Raw genomic sequence first — 22,202 nt, 5'->3', positions numbered from 1 at the left:
CTCTGACATTGGAAACATCGGAGAGAGTTTGAAATGTGCAGCCGTACCCTGCAATTAAAATAACCTGTCTTGATGGTGGCAAGTGCACGTGGTGATGTAAATGTCAGATCAAAGATATTGGTGGGCAAAGTAACTCCATCTCTGTGAGTGGAGATACGTCTCACTGAAAAAACTCCTTGAGTGGAAAAACTAGGAAGAATCTCTGACTCAGGGATGTTCTTCAAATATCTCTCAACAATAACTCCTCATGATGAATTCAAAGTAGCATGAGATGTAACCTCAACAGATATATCCCAAATTGCCTTTGAATTCGAGAGGAGTTCACTGTGTTGAGATGTGGATATTTCCACCAGTATATCTCCAGATCGAAACTTCTTTACTGATTTTGGAGAGCCAACAAGTTCCTCCAGTCCCTTCTGAATAAAAAAGGGGGACATTTGCCCTAAAGGTTTCTATGAAAGAGAATGTAGGATAAGAAAATGAGGTACAACAGGTAGTACCGATGTTAAAGATTGCTGCTCAGAAACTTCAAGATGTGGTCGTTTACCTACCACTGTTTTTTCACTCTTTTACTTAAATGTTTATTTGGAGGATCCATAGGAAAAAGGAAATTTCGGTGCCCACTGACCCCACCCACCATGGAGCCCTATGAGGGGATGCACTACAATGTTAAGCAAGGACACTGCAGGAACTTCAGGGTTTTGTGAGCACTATACCCAAACACCAGCTCCAGACACAATGTCACAACACCTTTTGAGAGCTTCTAACACTGGTACTTGGTTGACCCCAGCCCAAGTGGACCAGCCAACTGACCCAAAGGGGGCCACCCAAAAGCTGCCCATCTTCAGAAATTCAAGGCCAAAGTGGTGTGTTAGGGTTGGACCCCTCAACCACCAGGATCTTCTCCTCCCTTTCACAGGTCACTACGCATGGCAAACATGTGGGTGGATGTTTAGGTCCCAGAGAAGGTAAACTGATAGAACAGAACCTTCCCTGGGAGGTCCTCTCATCACGTACAGGAATCCACACCGAGGGGTTTAAAGTAATGGATAAGTTGTACCTGAACTTAAAAACACAGACTGGTGAAAGTCTTAATTACCTTAACATGCAAAATAACTAATAAAAGTTGTATATGAATTTAACATATAAAGTAACTGGTCAAAGGAGTACATTAATCTAAATAGTTATTTTTAAATAAGGTTATTTGAATTAAGCATGCAATTGATAAATAATAAAACAGAAAAAATAAAAGAGCTATCTAAGCCTAACAAAGTAACTGATGAAAACAAGTTACATAAAATGTGAACTAATAAGGAACTAATGGTCACCTGAACCTACCACATGAAGTACATGATGATAACGATTATCTCGAATGTCCACAGGGTTCCAACCATATTTTTTCAATATTTTGTCCCACTCATCAGGTACTATGACTGAAAAGAAAAAAAACTAAAATTTACATCTTATGTCTTTTACAAACACTTAATGTTTTAACTACCAATGAGCACTTAATATAGAGGGAAAATCAGGGATTTTTTTATCAATAAGGGGAGTCTTCTATCAGGTTATAAAATCTTTTGAAAAATTCAAGTTGAAGGTTCAACTTACATTTTGCAAAAATGGTAAGAATAGAGGATTATGATATAGTGGGAATAACTGAAACACAGTTAAAAGTAGATTATTTTGATGACAAAAGTTAACTTGAAATGCATAGTTATAAATTACCTCTCAGGGGTAGGGTATTAAAGGGGGAGAAGAGTGGTTTTATGTGTAAAATGTTACATCCTGTTAAAATTGAGAATATAAAGCAGAATGTTTCCACTTGGATTTCTATTAATGGACATTAAGGCAAAGGATTTTAATGGAAATTGTTAGACCATCAAATGATACAGATGAAATTAGTGAAAAACTTTACAATTAGAATTCAGCTGTTAATGAAGTCATAATTATGGGTGATTTTAATTTCAGGCATATAGAATGGGAAATACTAGAATCAAACCATGAGAGAGAATGGTTTTTGAAATGGTTCAGAATGGCTTTCTTCATCAATTAGTTAAGGAACCTACAAGAAACAATGTTATTTTAGATTTATTGTTAACTTCTAATACAGAAATGATTGAGAGGCTGGACATTGGGGAACAACTGGGTGCAAGTAGTCATTGCTTTATTAGGTTTGATGCATATGGAAATAAGAAATAATGGTATTTTGGTTAAATGTTTCAAATAAAAAGAGCAAATTGTGGAGAAAATGTTACAAGACTTTTGTTGTGAATTGGGTAGATGTATTATTTGGAGACACTGATCAGATGTGGAAAACCAGGGGAAGAAAGGTTTTTAAGACTCTTCAGGATGGCTTTCTTCACCAATGAGCAAAAAAACAGGTTGGATCACAAAGCGTTTAATAAATAAAATTAAATAAAAGCATCACTTTAAATTTAAGAAATTTAAATTGACTGCTATGAGAAAAATTAAGATTTAAGATTGTTCGTTTGTTTTGAATTTCCAGAAAAGCTACTCGAGGGCTATCTGCGCTAGCCATCCCTAATTTAGCAGTGTAAGTCTAGAGGGAAGGCAGCAAGTCATCACCACCCACTGCCAACTCTTGGGTTATTCTTTTACCAATGAATAGTAAGATTGACTGTCACATTATAACAACTCCATGGCTGAATGGGTGAGCATGTTTGGTGCGACCTGGATTCAAACCTGCGGTCCTCAGATTACGAGTCGAATGCCTTAACCCACCCCACCTGGCCATGCTAGGCCTAGATTTAAGACAACCAAGAAAGTTAGTAAAACAGGAAGTTAGGACATTAAAAATTGTGTGTATGAGAAAAGGTTGGTTGAAAATATAAAAATTAACAGTAAGGATTTATTCAGATACATTAAGGGTAAATAAAATGTGAAAATAGGAATAGAACCTTTGAGGGATAACAAAGAAAGGCTTGTGTCTGATGATTATGAAGTAACCAAGTTTTTTAAGTTTTGATTCTTTTTCAATTTTTACTAATGAAGGTTTAAGCAGTGTTCCACACCTTGAATAGTTGATAAATGGAAATAGATAAAACAAGATGACTACATTAATTCTGAGCTGGTTAAGAAAAAATTGTGAAGTTTAAAAAAAAAAAGAGAGAGAGATGGCTCCCAGGCCACATACTATTTCCCCAAAGGTTTTGAAGGAGGTTAAAGATTGGATATATGAGCCATTTATTACTATATTTTGTCAGTCCTTGAATAGCAGACATGTATCAGAGAACTGGAGGTTAATTAATGTAACTCTGCTTTTCAAGAAAGGTGATAATAAATGTCCCAGTTATTACAGATCCATTAGTTTTGCATCAGTTGTGGGAAACATTTTGGGAAATCTGTTAAAAGATACTTTGCATACAAGTCATTAAAAAAAAGTTTAAATTTTATTAGATAGTCAACATAGTTTCACTGAGGGAAAACTTACCTTATAAAGGTTACTGATTATGTATATGAAGGTGACGGTGTAGATTTGGTGTATCTGAATTTCCAGAAAGCATTTGAAGTTACTGCATAAAAATATTTTAAAAATAATTATCTCTATAGGTATGGAGGATCACTTGGCAAATTTGGTAGAAGAGCTGCTGGATGGAAGAAAGCAGGGGGTTGTTACAAATGGAATTCAGTCAAACTGGATTAATGTTACAAGTAAACCCTGAGGTACCTTAATGTTAGGACCTTTGCTCTCTTTGATTTATGTTAGAGACATAGACAAAAGAATTGTCAATAGATTACTTCAATTTGCAGATGATATTAAGGTCTTGGGTGTTGCTAGCTGTGAAAAAGATGCTGCTGTTTTACAAAAGGATTTAGCTCATTTAGAGAATTGGGCAAACAAATGGTAGACAGGTTTTAATCATAATAAATGCAAGATAATGTAAGTGGGTTATTATAATTTGGATGGGAATAACCTTGACAGTATCATGAAATAAAGGAATCTTGGTGTAACAGTTGATCAGTCTCCAAAGCCATCCAAGTGTGTGTTATTACTAGTGGTAAGGCAAACAGGATTTTAGGTTGCATCTACATAAATACTGAACAAGTCTCAAGAGGTTATAGGTTCATTGTCCAGGTCATATTTGGAATACTATGTTTAGTCTTGGACTTGTTACTTTAGGAAAAAGAAATTAAATTGTTGGAAAGGGTTTAGACAAGGGTTATTAGAATGGTTTTTGAGAAGGAGCAGCTAAAATATCTCAAATTTTCTTTTAAAAAGAGAAAAGTTAAGGGAAATCTGATTGAGTTGTTTAAGATTGTAAAAGAATTGATACATCATCTGTTTTTTCATATTTGACAGTGAGAATAATAGGACTAGGAGAGTCAACTATAAATTCTGGCAGGATAGAAGTCATCTTCAGCTAAGACAGTTTCATTTTTTTAACAGAGTGGTTAGCCTTTGGATGTTGTAGAGGCAGTAAATTTAAGTGAGTTTATGAAAAAGTTTGATGAGTATGAGTGAAAAGGGTTGGATTTAGCATTTTTTAAAAATTATTTTAATTTACTCTAGAGGATAAAACAGCTAAAATGGACCAATAGGTACATGCTGTCCAAAAATATCTGTCATCAGGATTATTGATTTTATTTGAGGCAATCAGAAAAAAATGAAATGGTAACCTAATCTTACCCTGTAAAATATTTTCTGCTGAATTATCTTACCATTTTATATTTTAAAATTAACATTTAATGAAATTCTTATCAACTTTAGGCAACTGGTACAAACAACACTGTATTTCCTCCATATTAAAGCAATATCAACTTTAGCTTACATATTACTGTTTCCATATTAACATCCCTTAGATTTCATTTTAACACCTTCAGATGTGCACACCAACACATTTAATCTTCCATTATTAATAACATTTTGATACTAATAAATATTCAGTATCTAATAGTTTTGAGAAATAATTCACTGCAAATTCTAAAGCATTTTCAACACACTATATATTATGATAAAATTTAAACATATCTTAAAAACATTAATAAAAACTTTTATGAAATTCTAGTATGTCTGATATTTTACAGTATATGTTAGTTTATTTATTCTTTTATGAAATAATATTCAAGACAAGGACTAGTTGTGGTGAATGTAGTTTCTAAAGTTTTAGTACCTATTTGGGTAAAATAAGAAAGCTCTAATTGAATAACTAATTCACAAGTTAATGTTATAACTTATTTCAGAAACACCTGGTAATTATGTATAAAGCTAAAACTGAAACCTTGTTTGATTACAAACTCTTTAACTGTTGCAATACTTATTTCAATAATGTTATGCTAAAATAAAAATTGTTATTTGAAAATCACCTCACAAACTGATGTTGCTGCATTTACTTCAGAAATAGCACATAGCCCCATTTAACTTTAAAACTGACAGCTCTAGTTTCATAAGCAATACATAAGCCGATGTTTACATTAAAATATCACAGTTCTTACTTAACAACCAACTTAGAAGTGGAAGCAACACAAATAACTGGACAGTTTAGTCTACAGCTAAAAGTTCTTGTTAAATTCAACTTACAAGCAGAAGCATCCATTGTTCCTCTATCACAAATAACCAGACAATTTTGCTTACAGCTTTCAGCAAGACTAAAATAACACTCTTCTAGAGCCATCATCACCCTAAGAAGGTCATGTTGGAAACGTATAGCTACAAACCAAAAAGAAGACACAATACATACCCTAAATTCTGAAAGTTTTAAACAAACTAAACAGTCAAAATTAATTTCTGCACATATTTGCACAACAATGAAATTGAGATTCCAATATGTTTACAAGATATTGTAAATTTCTAGGTCTTTTCACATCATGTTACTTTTGAAGTACTAAAATAAAATATATATTGCAGAAGTTTCATGTTAAAGCTTAAAACAATATGATGTTTCAATTATTAGTTTAAGAGAGAAAACATTGAGTTAAAAACTGTAATGTTCCAGTAATTACCAGTCCATCATTTTAAAGTACTATGCAACTTTTGTTTTACCTTCTTCTGCTGTTAGGTCTGGAAATCGTACTCCACCACTGTAACAGTTAAAAACTATTGTTCAATATTTTAAACTTTTTCCTACATGATCATTTTATTACACAAAAAATCACAAGTTTCAGCTTTAACAAAAATAAATTCAGCTCTTTTCAGCATTAACACAAATTGGCAACATCTATTGTACATTTATAAGACAGTATTTTCTCTAGAATGCAAAAACAAACTTTACACATATGGTAATATGAAAATAAAACTGAACTGGATAACTACATGTAAAACAGCAAACTATGTCAAGAACTACAAGATACCCATGGACACATTTCCTATACATTTTATGTTAATTTCACTTTAAACTATAACTTCTATACTTATTCAATGATAATTTTATAAAATTTATCTCAAAACAATATCTTCTCTAACTTATTTCTATATTACTATTTTACACAAATTATTTTTTTAAAACAACCATTTACTTACAATTCTAATATTACACCAATACTCTCAGATATTTACTCCTCTAAACAAAAAAAAAAACCATTATTTTCTCTAGTCTTGTTATGGTAACATTAAGAAGTTGCTTTTCTCAAACCGTATATGATTACACATCTATCATGGCATTTTTACAAAAGATATGCTTTAAATTTTATTCTCACAATAACTGAACGTTTAAATTAAGTAATGCTTTAATACAAGTTTATGATATTATCAAATATTGTAACAAATTTATGACAAAAAATGAATGTTGTTTTTCAACATGTACAATGATGTTTTACTAATCAAAAACCAAATTAGTATTCAGATTTGGTTCTATAATATTTAAATTCAGATATATATAGAATCATATATATCATGTTTATATTTATCCTTTATGAATGGATAAGTAAATAACTGTCTGTAGCAAGAAATACTGGGAATATGATTTATTAGAGAGAGATATATGGCAATAAACCAAAAACATTTAGTATTTACTATTTAACAATAAAACCATTCAACTACATGAATATATTACAAATGTTTTCAGTAAACAGTTACAACAGTTGAAATATGAAGAAAACAATTAGCATGCAACATTGTTAACATCCTAAATTAGTAACAGCTAAATTCCTTCCTAAATTGTATTTAATTTGATAAATCTATAATATGCTTCACCATTTCTTATAATACAGAGGCTGAGAACTATAAAATTATTGTTTGGTTTATAATATTATGATGCTGCAGTTACACACATTACCCCTATTCCTTAACTGTTAAACCTGTATACATTACTTATTCTGTAGAATGTTTACTTAGCCTGAAAGACTAAAACCTTGTTATTATTATTCATATAATTTTAATGTGATGTAACCTCAATATGTTTTACTATTGGCCCTATAATTTTCTTTGCATATATAAGTTATTAATAAATGTATTGTGTCTCTTCAGATATTTTTATTGTTAAGGGCTTCTTTTTGACTAATAGGATCAATAAGATCTCACAGAAACTCATATGAAAGGAAGCATTTTGCATAATATATTACACTTTATTTTATCACACTGTTGTAAACTTCTTATGTTAGAGATTTTTGTTTGATGGTGCCTAAATAATTTACAACATTTTCCAATTTTCCCAAACAATTTACAGTAAAAAAATTATTACATTCTGAGTGCCAAACTCTTCTTACTCATTCAGTCAAACTGATCTATGATGGATATTCCTAAACTAATAGCTTTGTTTTTGAATTTTACACAAAGCTACACAAGGGCTATCTGTGCTAGCCATCCCTAATTTAGCAGTGTAAGACTAGAGGGAAGGCAACAAGTCATCACCACCCACCACCAACTCTTGGACTACTCTTTTATCAATGAACAGTGAATTGACTTTCACATTATAATGCCCCCATGGCTGAAAGGGTGAGCATGTTTGGTGCAACGGAGACTCCAACCCGCAACCCTCAGATTACAAGTCGAACACTTTACCCACCTGGCCATGCTAAGCCAAACAACTAATAGAAGATAGTCCTTAGTTTTGAAGTTGAATTAAAATAGATATATATGGTATGTGTTTAACTTTGAACATTTTAAGCTAAATACATTTACTTGTTTTGAAGTAAAAATTATCAAAAGTGTAATAAAACAAATCATCATGGAGAAATTCTTGCTCAAAAAGTTAAACTAAGAAGATGCATCCCGTAAAAATATTTTTTAGTGAAAAAATGTACAGCCATATGCAATATTTAAAATTAAAGCTACATTTGTAAAACCTCTTTACAAACCTAAACAGCAAGGTAGCAGCTTCTGGAACACGGTAAACCTGAAAATAAGCTAAGATTAGGTCTTTCAAGACATAACACTCAAGAATATACAGCAGAAGAAACAGATAACAGAAAGCCTCAAGAAAATTAAAATTCAAAGTAATATAAATATGTAATAAGGAAAGCTCTTACTTCTCAGCATTATTGATGAAGCATGACTATACACTACAATATAGCTGGTGAGAGCTGTATCTGTGAATCAGTCCAGAACTTAACCCCCATGACTGTTTAGGAAAAATAAGCCCAATATAAAACTAATAACAAGGTCAGTCCTATAGTAGCTATTTTAGAAATGATGCCATCTCTCACAAATATCAAACTGATGTGATAATAATTATACAATTCCACCATCATTCTAGAATGCAAGTCTTCAATTTTTCATTTCACATCTACAATTTTCCTGCAGAAACAAAGTGTAGTTAGTTTACACTAGGATTATGATTCACAGACTAACTTTTAAAGCCTTTACTTTTGAAAACTCATTAATGATCACTGTAACTGATGTTATTGTCACTTCCAAAAAGATGAACAATTGCTTGAATACTAAATAAACAGTTAATAATAAAGAGTTCTGAATACTACATGTAGACATCATCACTGTCATTTAAAGACAAGAATTTCATGTGGCAATTTCTGTCTGTCTGCACAATTACTTTCAGTTTCAAATTTTTTTGTAAAAAAGAAAATATAAAACTATTCTTTATTGAAATCTTGATGTTAGAAGAATAATATGCAAATTAGTTTTGTGTATATTTATCTTTCTGATATTGATACTTGATATTGACTTGAAGAATTATTACAGAAACTTTTTTTTTTACAGTTTTATGACCTAATTCTGATTTTGTTTTGAAAATTATCCTAAATAGAAGAAAATAATTTATAAAAGTAAAATACAACAAAATGGATTAATTTTTCAGCTAACTCTAGAATTGTATACATAATTGTGACTGGCAGTGGACTTAATAATAATACATAGTTTTTCAGAAGAAAAATTCTTAGCCATATTTATTGTGCTAAGAATTTAGTAAATGTTTATTTGGTATCATAGATTGGAGTTATGCATTTACTAAAAATGTTACTTTAAAAGTATGATTTGTCTTGAGTGGTGTTGCTATGATTATTTTCAAAATAAACATTCTTTATTTATCAGTTCAACCAAGTTTAAAAACTTAAACATTATACCAATGCATCATAGGTATGATGTTTAGGTTTTAAAATCTGTTAATGAAGTTATAGTAACTTGTTTACTTTTGCAAAAAATAAAAGAAAAATGAAAATATAAATGTTTGTGCTTTGCAACTGCCTATCACTGTAAAGTGTCAGAGAAAGCATTTCTCACCACAACCCTTCAAGTATCCATTTTTTTCTACTTTCTTTCATTGCTGGTTGTCTTAAAACTTATGACACCTCTTTGTACAGCTAGTGACAAAGGAGTTTTGTATAAAAATAAAAAAGTTTACAGTAAAGTGTGTAAGTTCTAAAATGGTTATACAGAAAAATCCAAAATAAAAAAAAGACAAATTATAATTATTTAATAGGTTTAGTTGTCATTATCAGGAAAGACATAAGAGTGAGAGCTTAAAAATCATATTTGAAAACATAACAGGTTAAAAGTAAACTAATCATAAAGTAATTGAAATGCCACTGCTGAATAAATATTGTGGAATACCTGGATGTTTGTTTATAGAGGTATTTTTTAAAATGTTATTAAAAAGACTTATCTTTTTTTGCAGTTTTTGTTTAACTTAGAAATTACATGAAATGAATAAAAGGATATGTTGTGACTAGTCTTGTGTTGAAAGGTGCACAAAGATGGATGATTCTGCTTGTTTATGGACATATAAAATTTGCTTTCAGTCTCTCTGTGTAACTTGTAGTACAGCCCTGGCAGTGGAAATGATGTTACTTTAATTACATGGTTGTATTAGAATTTATCTGATATAATAGTCTAATCTGTGTATTTTACACAGACAAAAACATAATCATTTCAGATCATGAGAAAACCTAGCATTGTAAAGTAAGAAGCAAGTATTGGTAGATTTGCTTAAGTTTAAATTATCTGGGACATCACATTAATTACATTTATAAAAGTTGGTAGCTATATTTTTTATTATAGGTTTTGGGAATCTGATAATGAAGTACAGAACTTTTTAATTTGGCATGGGTAGTCTCATGATAAATAGTTGTGAAGAAACCTTGTCTGATGTATGCACAAGAATGATAAAGTTTAATGTTTCCTTTTTTAATTCAATGTTGAATTTTGTAGGTTAAGTTTTTGTACAAAAACTGAGCATACTGGTTTGGGAAAACCTGTAAATACATAATCAGCATGTTGTAGCTAATATACAAAAGGAAAAAGTGTAGTATTTAAGAGTTTGCTGTTCAATAAAAATCATAAATAAATTACAAAACACAGGCAAAGGGGTTGCCATGGTTATTCCATCAATCTGAACATAATTCATGTTGTTGAAATGAATGTTTGTTATTTTTGTAGCAAATTTCAATAATTCAGTAAGCATAAGACCAATGAGGAAAGCTCTAGAAAGATGATCATTTTTGGAAAGAGCAATAATACAAGTTTTTTGACAGAGTTTTCCATACTATAAAAATGATTTGCATACCCTGCAACTAATAGGCACTTAGTATACTGGTTAATATTTACAAAACTGAAAGTTCTAGCTTATTTCCATGTCTTTTAATGGTTGAAGCCATTGAATGTAAATCTATAGGCTATTCAACAACATTTAGATAATAGAACAAAACACCAAATGCATGAATAACCACGGTCCTGCACAAAATTTTTCATATCAAGTACATGCATTTACTCCCAGTTGTGACAACAATTTTCATGAGCTTAAATTCACAATATACAAAACATACAAAGCAGCACTGTCAAAAATAATGGTTAACCTAACTGGGTTATTCCATAGATTTATTCACTGAATTCTTTAATTTTAATAAATAAATTTCACCAGCAAATAAAAAGTTTGATAAACATGAAATACAAACACAGAACAATCAAGAAAATATTATGAATATTATTGAACTTTCTGCATCTCTGATCAGGAACAGTGACCCAGGTATTTGTTTTCCTTTCACAATGTTATCAAGTTTAACAAACTGCCTGGACCAGCAGGTTTTTTCAGGCTTTTTCCAAGATATAACATATAAAACTAAAAAGTTTTATTAAGTTAGAAAGTTCGTGTCTTTAGAAAAACAGTTAATGCAAATGGTGTTAAACTATACCTAGTAAATTACTGGGGTACAAAATATGTTTTATATGTATACAAATTTCATCATTTCATTCAATACTAGAAACATTTTGTTTAATCATCAAAAATACGTTCAAGCCATCAAACATAGAATTAGCAGCCTGAATACTTTCTATGCAATTTTTTTTTATAAGTTATTCATGAAGCAGGGTAAAGAATTGTCATCATAGGTATAATCTAATTAAAATACAATAATATATTTAAAATGTTTATCTTGATTTTTGGTTACAGGTTCAGTTTTCATTCTTTTAAAATACACAATCAATCCTCAAGGCTGCCAAAAAATTACTATAATAATGTTACAAGGTCATGAAACGTCAACTATTCAATAAGTACATAAAACATTTCTTTCTTAAATCACTTAGAATATTACATTAAATAATTAACTCTCAATTTTAGGAAGTAGGCTCAAAATCTGCAAAGACTGACAGAAAGTCAAGAATTTCCATCACTTCATTAGCAGAAATTAAGGTGTTAGTTTTCACTTTCTGACATGCTTTTTTGATGTCCAACAACATCTGCTACAGATTCACTTATTTATTAATTTCTAAGTTCTTGCCAAACTGCTGGCAAGGTAAACACTGATATAATACTGCTATTTCTACACAGATATTATTAATGTTTCATAGAATTTTATAAGTAACATATTTTTAATATTAAAAAGTTTTCTTTACACAACATCTACATAATGAATGTTTTGTTTTATACATTGTACACATAAACAAAACTCAATTGCAAATAAAAAATATTACAATTTTAATTCTTAAACTCACTTTCCAGCCCAAGTTTTCAAAAAATGTTGACAGTCGAGTCTGTCCTGTTGTCTTTCCTGCACAAGGTCCTAAAAAATGCAAATATCTCTCACTGAAGAATATTTCTTAACTCTAAAAATTCTACAAATACTTATTTTTTATTGCTTAGTCTACAGTTTCCACATTTGTTTTATAAATCTAATCACAACATGTCAAAGGAATTGACTTTGGTATCTCCTCATTTGCATTTAATATAACAGAAACTGATATCTAACTACACTCATTCTTTTTCATAACAGCTTTTTACAGAAGGAAACAACAGTGTTGCAATCCTATTTTGATATGAAACGTCTAGAAACGGTAAAATGTGTATTGCAGAAAAAGTTACCATATGAACAGGTAGTAATTATTTCTAACCAATGATGACTGTATCAGTGGACAAACTAATGAAGTGATCAGTAATCACATATTCCAAAATAATGATAAAAATATTCACAATTGCAAAAAAATTCACTTCCTACAGAGTAACTGAAAATTTTCTGGATTTGTAACAAAAGTGTATTGGGTGACAGAATAAATAAATAGCTGAATAAGACAGTGAAAGCTACAGAAAATTGTATTTACCAATAAATTTCTTCTGCAGGGAATAACGTGAGAATTGCCAGTGCTTTTTTGAAAGTGCTATCATGTTATATCTTATAAAACAAAGAAGTTAAATCCACTGTTGACCAGCCAACATGGTTTCACTAAGTGAAAATCTTGTCTTACAAATCTTTTCACATTCTTTGAAAAGGTTACTTCTATTATAGATGAGGGCAGCAGTGTAGATTTGGTGTATCTGGATTTTTATAAAGCATTTAACCAGGTGCCACATAAAAGGCTTGTAAAAAAATTTCTCTGTAGGATTGGGAGAAGTTAGCAAATTAGATAGAAGAATGGTTCAATGGAACAAAACAGAGTTGTTACATATGGAAATCAAACTGGATTAATGTCATAAGTAGGGTGCCTCAGGGATCAGTCTTAGATCCTTTGCTCTTTTTGACTTACATCACTGGAACAGATGAAGGAATAGTCAATAAATTACTTACAATTGCAAATAACACCAACATAAGAAAGTAATGTAAATTTGATAGACTAAATAATCATTGACATGTTGGCTGTCACATAACAAATTAAATATAAATAAAATAAACATTTCAAAATATGCTAGGAGCAGTCACAGTGCCCAAAATTTATATATCATAAGAGAAATCGGACTTTGAAACATAATTTTCTGTATAACAATTTGTCATACAATCCATAGTTAAAAGTCAGGTGTGACCCACAGGTGAGGCATGTAGCAGAAAATGTGTTAACAAAGAAAAAATGTCAAATTTAAATTGAAAAAAAAAAGAGAAAAAAGTATGATACACTTATTGTAATTTTTTACATTCCTAATTTATGAGAGAAATGCTCCTTAATTCAGTTGCTAAAAAGCAACACTATCTCAAAGCAATGGTACCCCAACTGATAACCTACAGCAAAGTTTTTTTTTGCAGCTTGTTTGTTACCCATAATTAAGATTATTTAATGTTATTTGGTACTTTAGATTTTTAGCATCTCTTCTGGCAAAAGCTTACATCATTACAATTCAATTTTTTTATGAACTAAAGCTTGGTGAAAGGAAAAATCATACTGCAAGTATTTGAATTTTGTACAAAAAAGTAAAATGTGGTTGGTTGTGTGGCATTTATTGGCCCAAAGAAACTGGACTATCTGCATCAAAAAAACCAGCTAAAAGGGAAAAAGTAAAATAATTAAAATATGTAAAAAAGGAATCATACTAATACAAAACATAGTCCAATTTTCAAATTAAAATCTTAAATAGAGTTAAAAAGATCAATGGCCCTAAAAAATGTAAAAACACATCTGAGGTGAGCAGTGCCACCACTGCCAATGTAAAGAGTGAACCCCTGGTACATATATTTTTAAAATGGTGCAGTTGCTCTCAATTGTAACGACAACAGGACACTAAAATGCAGGCTATTGTGACATGAGTGTCGTACAGACCACACACTGGTGCATCAGTACCAGATAAACAAAATTGCAAAGTTAAAAAACTGTGACCAATGCATACCCCAGTGAGAACAATTTCCTCCTCCCAATCCTTAAGGAAGCAAGAAAGCCAAACAGCAACAGAAGGTTTAATCTGCATAGCTTCTATTGATCCAGAGCAAGAGAAATGGTGTATAATTTGGCAGTGAACACAAACCATAAAGAAAATTCTGTGTGCAACAACTGAATCACAAAAAAATCATGGCAGAGTCACCTGATTCTGAACCGTCCATACAATGGAAAAGGAAGGATGGTTCAAAAGATATTCATCAAATAGAAGGCAATGATTTCAATTGAGAGTATCTGTCTTTTTCAGATGACTCAAAGAAAGGTCACATTTGGAGATGGTAATTAGCCATGATGGGATAGGCTGATCAGTGGATACAGTTATATTGCTCAAGGACAGACCTAATTTACCTTCACCCAACTGCTCCTAGATATAATGGTCAAAAGGAACAGTGACAGACCATCTATTCTGAAAAAGCTTGGTCCACTGAGAAAGGAAAACACAACCCCAGGTGGGATGCTGTGGTAAAGATTGAAGTTTTGAAGTGTACAGTAAAAACAGTTGCAAACGGCAAAGGTGTACAGGATGTTCATGAGACTCAGTGCACAAACTCTGAACTGGAGAAGTGCAGAAGGCCCCTGTGCAAAGCCAAAGTCTCTGATGGTGAACATGGTCCAACATCTTCAAGATCAAGGTCCTGGCAGAGCCATAGACCAAATACCCATACTCCAGTTCTGATCAAATATGGGCATGATATATTTTTTACCACAGAAAATAGATCTGCTCCCCAAGAGGTTGAAGAGAGAACATGTACACTTACCATGTAGCTGCTTGATGCGTGAAATAAAGGTCAGATTACAGTCAAAGATAAGCCCCAAGAACTTTGCCTAAGGGACCACGGGAAGAACAACATCTCTGAGACAGAACTCATGAGTGGGATGAATAGCCCTTTGGTGGAAGAAATGCATGCAAAGGGTTTTGAAGTGAGAAAAAGTAAAACTGTTTGCTGTGATCCACTTTAGTAAGAAATTTAGGGCAGTCTGTAGCTGTCATTCAATAAACTTCATGCTCAACAACTGGCACAAAATGTGGAAGTCATCGATATAAAAACCATTTGCAACTGTAGGGAAGAGTTGCCCACTGATGGCATTAATCTTTGTAATGACAAGTGTAACACTCAAGACACAGCCCTGAGGGACTCCAAGTTTCTGTGGGAAAGAACAGGAAAATGTTATCCACATGGACTTGGAAAATGGGTAAATGGCCATGCAACCCATACAAGAGGAGGTCTTGCAAGATGTCATACCTTCATGTTGTATCATAAGCTTTCCTAAGGTCAAGAAATACAGAAACAAGATGTTATCACTTGAGAAACAGTTCCTTGATTGATGTTTCAAGTCAAATTAGGTGGTCCATGGTGGAGATCTCTCAAATGAATCCATGCTAAGTGGGTGAGAGGAAGTTGTTTGATTCAATAAACCAAACAAGACAAGCATTAACCATCATCTATCATCTGCAAAATCTTATAGAGCCAGCTCGTCAAAGCAATTGGACAATAGTTTGAAGGAATCTTTGGATCCTTCACATGCTTAGGAAAAGTAACTACAACAGTATAGGACCAAGCATCAGGAAAAACATTCTTCTGCCAGATCCAGTTAAATACAGCTAGAAGAATAGCAAGAGAGGCAGGAGAGAGATGGCACAGCATCTTGTAATGAATATCATCAGCTATGACTGATGTACTGCCAGACCAATGAAGGGCAAGTGCAAGTTCCACCAGCATAAAGGGAAGATTGCTCTGCCCATGTTTGATGGCTAAGAAGGTGGGGGATGAAGTAGAAGTTCTAGATGCATGAGTAAAGCTTTTGTTGAGAGTAATGGTGATACTCTGGGCATCAGCAACTTCCTGGCTATGAGAGAGCAAGATTGAAAGGGGTCAGAAGTTATACTGTCCAGTAAATTTTCAAATCTTGTCCCATATGATTTTGAAAGTAATGATAGAAGAGATACTAGAGGTGTATTTAATCCAAAATTCCTTCTGGCTTTGATGTCTGACCTGCTGAACACAGGCCTGCTGAAAAGAAATGCAGTTTAAAAGTGTGGGATATCCACGAAAGGTATCCTAAGCCCGTTTTTGAGCTTTCTTTGCCATGTGGCAGGCAAGATTCTACCAAGGATGATGATACTGTGAGAAATGTATTGCAGAATTAGGAATACACTGAGCAGCTGCCTGCATAATACAGTTGCTGCTACCATGCAATTGTAGATGGATGGTTTACAAATGATGGCAGGATCCAGTTCTGAGAGAGCAGTGAAAGAGGGCCAATTGGCCTGGTCCAACTTCCATCAAGGCATTCAGGTGGGGTGGCACCAACCATGGCCAGTCTGTCTCAAAATGACAGGAAAATGATCATTGTCCAATGGGTTACTGTCATCTCTCCAAAAAAAGTAAAAGAAAAGTGAAGGGGACCAGACAGAAAGATCAATAGCAGCAAAAGACTGACTAGGTCCATGAAAATAGGTATAAGAACCAGTACTGAAAGAGATAGGTTGTGATCCAAGAGTGTGTGTTTTATGGAATGACTCCTCCCATCAATCCCAGAGGGGATTGTGTCCATTAAAATCCTCCAAGATTAAAAAGGAAGACAGTTACTGCTCAATGAGGGTATCAAGGTCTGATTGATCTTAGGTCTCTTCAGAAGCAAGGTAGAGAGAACAAACAGTGATGGTACGACCCAAGGAAGCACAGTTGGCTACAGCCTCCAAGGGTATATCAAGTGGCAAAGACTGATCAACTAGCAGTGCCACCCCACCACCCCTCTCATTTCTGTACAAAGAAAACTGCTGAAAGGTGACTATATTGGCAGGTTTCAGAAATGCTTCCTGTAAGGAGAGACACATAGGATGGTAAGAATCAATCAAATTCTTGATGCCATCTTTATTTAAATGAAAACCCTGACAGATCCACTGGACTTCATGTGAAGGAGATGAGGCAGGGAGCCCTTCTGTTTTTTTTCACAATTTTTTCTTTAATGGACAAAGGTCTATCAACCTCCCTGAATCCTGCCCTGGGTTGGGAAGGTAGGTCTCTTGTCATTGGACAAAGATTTCAGCAACTAAGGGCATAAACAGATGGTTATTTTACTTCTTGGGGCTGCAGAAGAGGATGAACCTGAGGAAACACCTGAACCTGTAGCTAAAGGAAGTGGAACCAGGCAGTTACTGGAATGAGTGGGAGGGACAGTGATGTAAGAAAACGTAGATTCACCAACTCTTTTAATCATGGAGTGCAAAAGATTCTTCAGATATCTTGCAAATGACTCCTTCTAGAGGCATGAAGAGGTCTGTCTGCACTCCCACTATAGTAGTGGAATGGAGTGCAGCAGGTCCAGTGTAGTAACACAAGTAACTATTAATATAAACTGTGTAGAAGATATTATTTACAATCTTCAAGCATTGCATCACTTTCTCCTCCATCCATTTAGGCCAAGAAATAGAGTAAGAGAAGTGTAAACCACTGCAGTCAATACACCATGGTTCTAGTTTGCACTCGTATGCATCATGGTCTTTACCACCACAATGAGCACATGTTAAAGAACCATGATATGATGTTTTTGATTGACCAAACCCTCGACACTGGAAACATCTCAGATGGTTGGGAATGTATAGCTGTACCTTACAGTTAAGATAACCTGCTTTGACTGTGGCAAGAAGACATGGTAATGTAAACATCAATATCAGAGCATTAGTAGGCACCATAATTCTATCTTTGCAAGTGGAAATTCAGCACATCACACAAATGCCTTGGCTGGAGAAACCAGCAAGGATCTCTGATTCAGGAATGTTCTTTAAATCCCTCTGAACTAAAACTCCTCTGAATGAATTCAAAGTTGCATGGGAAGTAATTTTGATGGGTATATCCCCAATGGCATTTGATTTCAAGAAGAGTTTGATATGCTGTGGTGAAGATGTTTCCACCAGAATGTTTCCAAAGTGCAACTTCTTTACTAACTTAGGGGAGCCAGCAAGTTTCTCTGATCACTTTTGAATAAAAAATGGAGACATCTACCCTAAGGATTTCTTGGATAAGGAATGGATAATTAGATATTTAGATGCAGAATCTGACTGTGATGTTGACTGTATAGGAGTCACTCATGTGTGTTCATTTTCTGATAATCTGTTTTTATTTCAATTTTTTCATTTTTATTTACTTTTTCATAAATGGGGGTTTCCATAATAAAGATGATACATTTCAGTGCCCACTGACCCCACTCACCATGAAGTCCTATGAGGGGACACACTGCAATGCCAAGGTTTTGTGAGCACTATATCCAAGCACTAGTATCAGACACAATATCCACAACACCGTTGAGAATGTCCAGCACTGGTACCTAGTTGACCATAGCTCAAGTGGACAAACCGACTAACCCTGGAGGGGCCATCCCAAAGCAGCCTGTCTATAGGAATTCAAGGCCAAAGTGGTGTGTTGTGGTTGGACCCCTCAACCACTAGGATCCTCTCCTCCCCTTCACAGATTGCCACGCATAGAAAATACAAGGATGGATGTTTAGATTCCAGAGGAGGTAAACTGAATATTAATACATGAAATAATCCAATATTTGTGTTCTATTCATACTTTAGTCATACCAACAGGGGCATAATGAGTAAAACTTACAGATAACATTAAACATCATGGATATTCCTAGCTGTTCTAAGAATGTTGGTGTATTACAAAATGACTTAGATTCATTGGAAAGTTGGACAAATATCTGGCAAATTACTTAAATGGTTAGTCTCAAAATTGCTCATGTTCCCATCAATATTAAATGTGCAACCAAAATTATAATCAACCAAGTGAAAGATAATTTACCTGGTTTATGATATTTATTACAAATTCAATACTGATGTAAATGCACTCAATTGTGAGACTAAAGAATATGAAGTTGGCATAGTGGTGAATAAAGCCATTGAAGCAATCAACACAGTGCTTTGTTGCTAGTAGGAAAGTTTCCAGTCTTTTAAGGTGTATTTACAAACATACTAATTAAAGATAATATGAGATGATTCATCAATGTTATAAACTACTTGAAAATAAAGTGTATGTACGAAAACATTTGGGAGATGCTTGTTTGAAGTTAAGTACAAAGCAACACTATAGGTTACCCACCACAGGTATTAAAACCTGAATTCTAGCATTTTAAGTCTGTAAACATACTGCTGTGCCACTGGGGTGGAGCATATTTTGGATATGAAACTGAAGAAGTTATTGTGACCAATAACTATTATGTTTGTTAAATACAAACTGGAAATGTCACTTAAAAAGCTGTAAGTAGCACAGCTGCAGAGTGGGCAGTCTTACATATAATGTCAACAACCAATCATAGTTTTTGACTAAGTACAGAAGTTGTTAGATGACTTTACAATTTTCCCATTAATTTAAATGCATCGCTTTGCATTATTTTGTTTCATATTAAAATACTTCTGGGGATCATGACTCCAGATCTCACTAGAATTAGTAGAAGGTGATCACATTTGGCACTCACAGCACTTCAGACTTTAATGGCTCCCAGTCTTGGACCTAACTGGAGAATATGCAATAATTCTAAACAATAAGTATACATCTAAGTTTCAGAAAGATGTCACAAATAATCTTTAACCGACTACTACTAGATCTAAGTAACTGCTAATATCACCAATACTAATTGTATTAGTTTATTAATGCAGCAATAGTATAATTAACAATGTCATTAATAATTACTACTGCTACTACTCGTGACGTTATTCTTTCAAGTTCCAATGTATCACCATAATTTTAGTTATTAGTATTTGTACCATTACTACTAGCACGGTTCTAGTATATAATATAGCCTGTAGGCTACGATTGTCATTAAACTTACGAGTTCTTAATATTTAAGTTAACAGACACTCTTAGTATGTTCTCAGTTTGTAATTATAAACTATAAATGAAATTATAAAATGTAACATCTAATATCTGGTTCGAAATCAATAGAGACAACACTGAAGTCAATTTAAATTTCAAATAATAAAATTTTAATCTTACCCCCAGTAAGAACCAATTTATAGACGATTTTCTCTTTTGGTTCTGAATTTTGCATTTTATTAGAATATATAATTGATGCTGTCCGTAAATATTGCTATACTAGTAGAAATTTCAACTAAACACAAGTTTATAAAATACTAAGCCTAATAAACAAGCACGTTTACAAATACCAGGTTGCCGAAAAATGCACGCCGGGTATGCATTATTGCCATCTGTATAAAGTTAAGTTACATTACCAAAACCTGTATTTCTATAAGTTGTCTTCCCCAGTTAGAAAGTCTGCGAACGTATGCACTAAAACCGGGTTTCGATACCCGTGTTTAACACAATACAGACAGATAACTGTGTAACTTTGTGTTTAACTACAAACTAACAAATAATAAAGATGTTCATTTCCTCAGACCATTGTATTTTACAAGAAGTATATCTTATAAAGTAATAAACTTTTGGAAAAAAAAGCAAAATATATGGTATTTTAATACTTAAATAAAACGCTATTATACTTAAGGTAGAAATACATTAAGGCATCAGGTTATCCCTTAAGTAATGTCCGATTTTAGATTCAGAAAAATAGAAAGGATTTCAAACGCTTTTAATATTATTTAATCAATAATGTATGTTTCATTTTTATTAGTTTCTTCCTGCCAACGATTCACAAGTATTGGGTTTAGAGGAAAAGAAGGTAGAGAGGGTAGTTTTGACATCTTCATGTGTTCCAAACTCTTTTCCATCAAAATGGTTCTTCAAACTTTGGAACAGATGATAATCTGGTGGGGTAGGGCAAGCTCTGGAGAATAAGGAGGATGTGGAAGTTCTTCCCAGTCTGGCCCTTCAATCTTTGCAGGTATAAGGCCATGCATTATCCTGGTGTATCACAACACCTTTACAATTGATCAAAGCAGGCCTTTTTTCTTTCAATGCAACATTCAAGCGCTCTAACTGTTGACAATAGATGTCTGATGTAATCGTTACATTGAGTGGCAGCAACTCAAAGTGGAACGTACCAACAATATCCCACCAAGCGCTTAAGACTTTTCTTGGATAGATGTCCATTTTCGGCTGTGCTTTAGCCAGTTTATCTGCACTGAGCCTTTGCCTGCGGCGTTTAACATTTTTTAAAATAAAATATCCATTTTTCATCTCCAGTCACTAACCTGTCCAAAATAGGTGAGTTATGTTCACGATTGTGTGAAGAAGAGTAAATATTCACTCTTACTCTAAGGTTGGCTTCTGTCAAATCATGGGGGACCCGTTTTCCAAGTTTTGACACCTTTACAAATTGTTGCAGATAATAGTGAACCGTTGAATGGGTTGAATTAAGCTGCTGTGCTAGTTCTTCAATTGTTACAGCACAATCTTCATCAAGCGCAGCCAGCAACAAATCATTATTAAACCGAACAGGATGACCTGAACATGGCACATCACTTAAGTTGTAGTCACCTGATCTGAACTTCTGAAATCACCTTCGACATTTTCTTTCATTGAGAGATTCCGCACCATAAACACCTTGAAAGCTTTGTGTAGTTTGTGCTGTTTGCCTTTCTTAAACTCATAACACATTATATGTCTAATGTGCTTCTCAGACAAATCCATCGTCATAAGGGTTTATTTGATTAATGACCTGAAAAAGTGGAGTTGGATTAGTTTCTTTTGTTTATCTGAACATTTTTATACACGTTTCACTACATATTTTAGTCATTAAAGCCTTCTACAAAGACAGAAAT

At 33.3% G+C, this 22,202-nt stretch overlaps 1 protein-coding gene across 1 annotated transcript in view; it reads right to left on the bottom strand.

Moving 5' to 3' along the window:
• Nucleotides 1-20,694, bottom strand: part of Ttd14 (TRPL translocation defect 14) — a 34,956-nt gene extending 14,262 nt beyond the window's left edge. Inside the window, exons 1-6 of the mRNA XM_076475503.1 lie at nt 20,479-20,694; nt 12,338-12,405; nt 8,254-8,291; nt 6,002-6,039; nt 5,540-5,668; nt 1,339-1,433 (exon numbers count right to left, since the gene is read on the bottom strand). Coding sequence (XP_076331618.1) covers nt 1,339-1,433; nt 5,540-5,668; nt 6,002-6,039; nt 8,254-8,291; nt 12,338-12,405; nt 20,479-20,533 — 423 coding nt within the window. The 5' untranslated portion in view covers nt 20,534-20,694. The remainder of the gene's footprint in view (nt 1-1,338; nt 1,434-5,539; nt 5,669-6,001; nt 6,040-8,253; nt 8,292-12,337; nt 12,406-20,478) is intronic.
• Nucleotides 20,695-22,202: the final 1,508 nt, after the last annotated feature.

This window comes from Tachypleus tridentatus, chromosome 13 (assembly GCF_004210375.1).
Source record: "Tachypleus tridentatus isolate NWPU-2018 chromosome 13, ASM421037v1, whole genome shotgun sequence".
In the NCBI taxonomy this organism is placed as follows: Eukaryota; Metazoa; Arthropoda; class Merostomata; order Xiphosura; family Limulidae; genus Tachypleus; species Tachypleus tridentatus.
The sequence above is the reverse complement of the archived record's forward strand: the minus strand, read 5'-3'. Positions and strand labels throughout refer to the sequence as shown.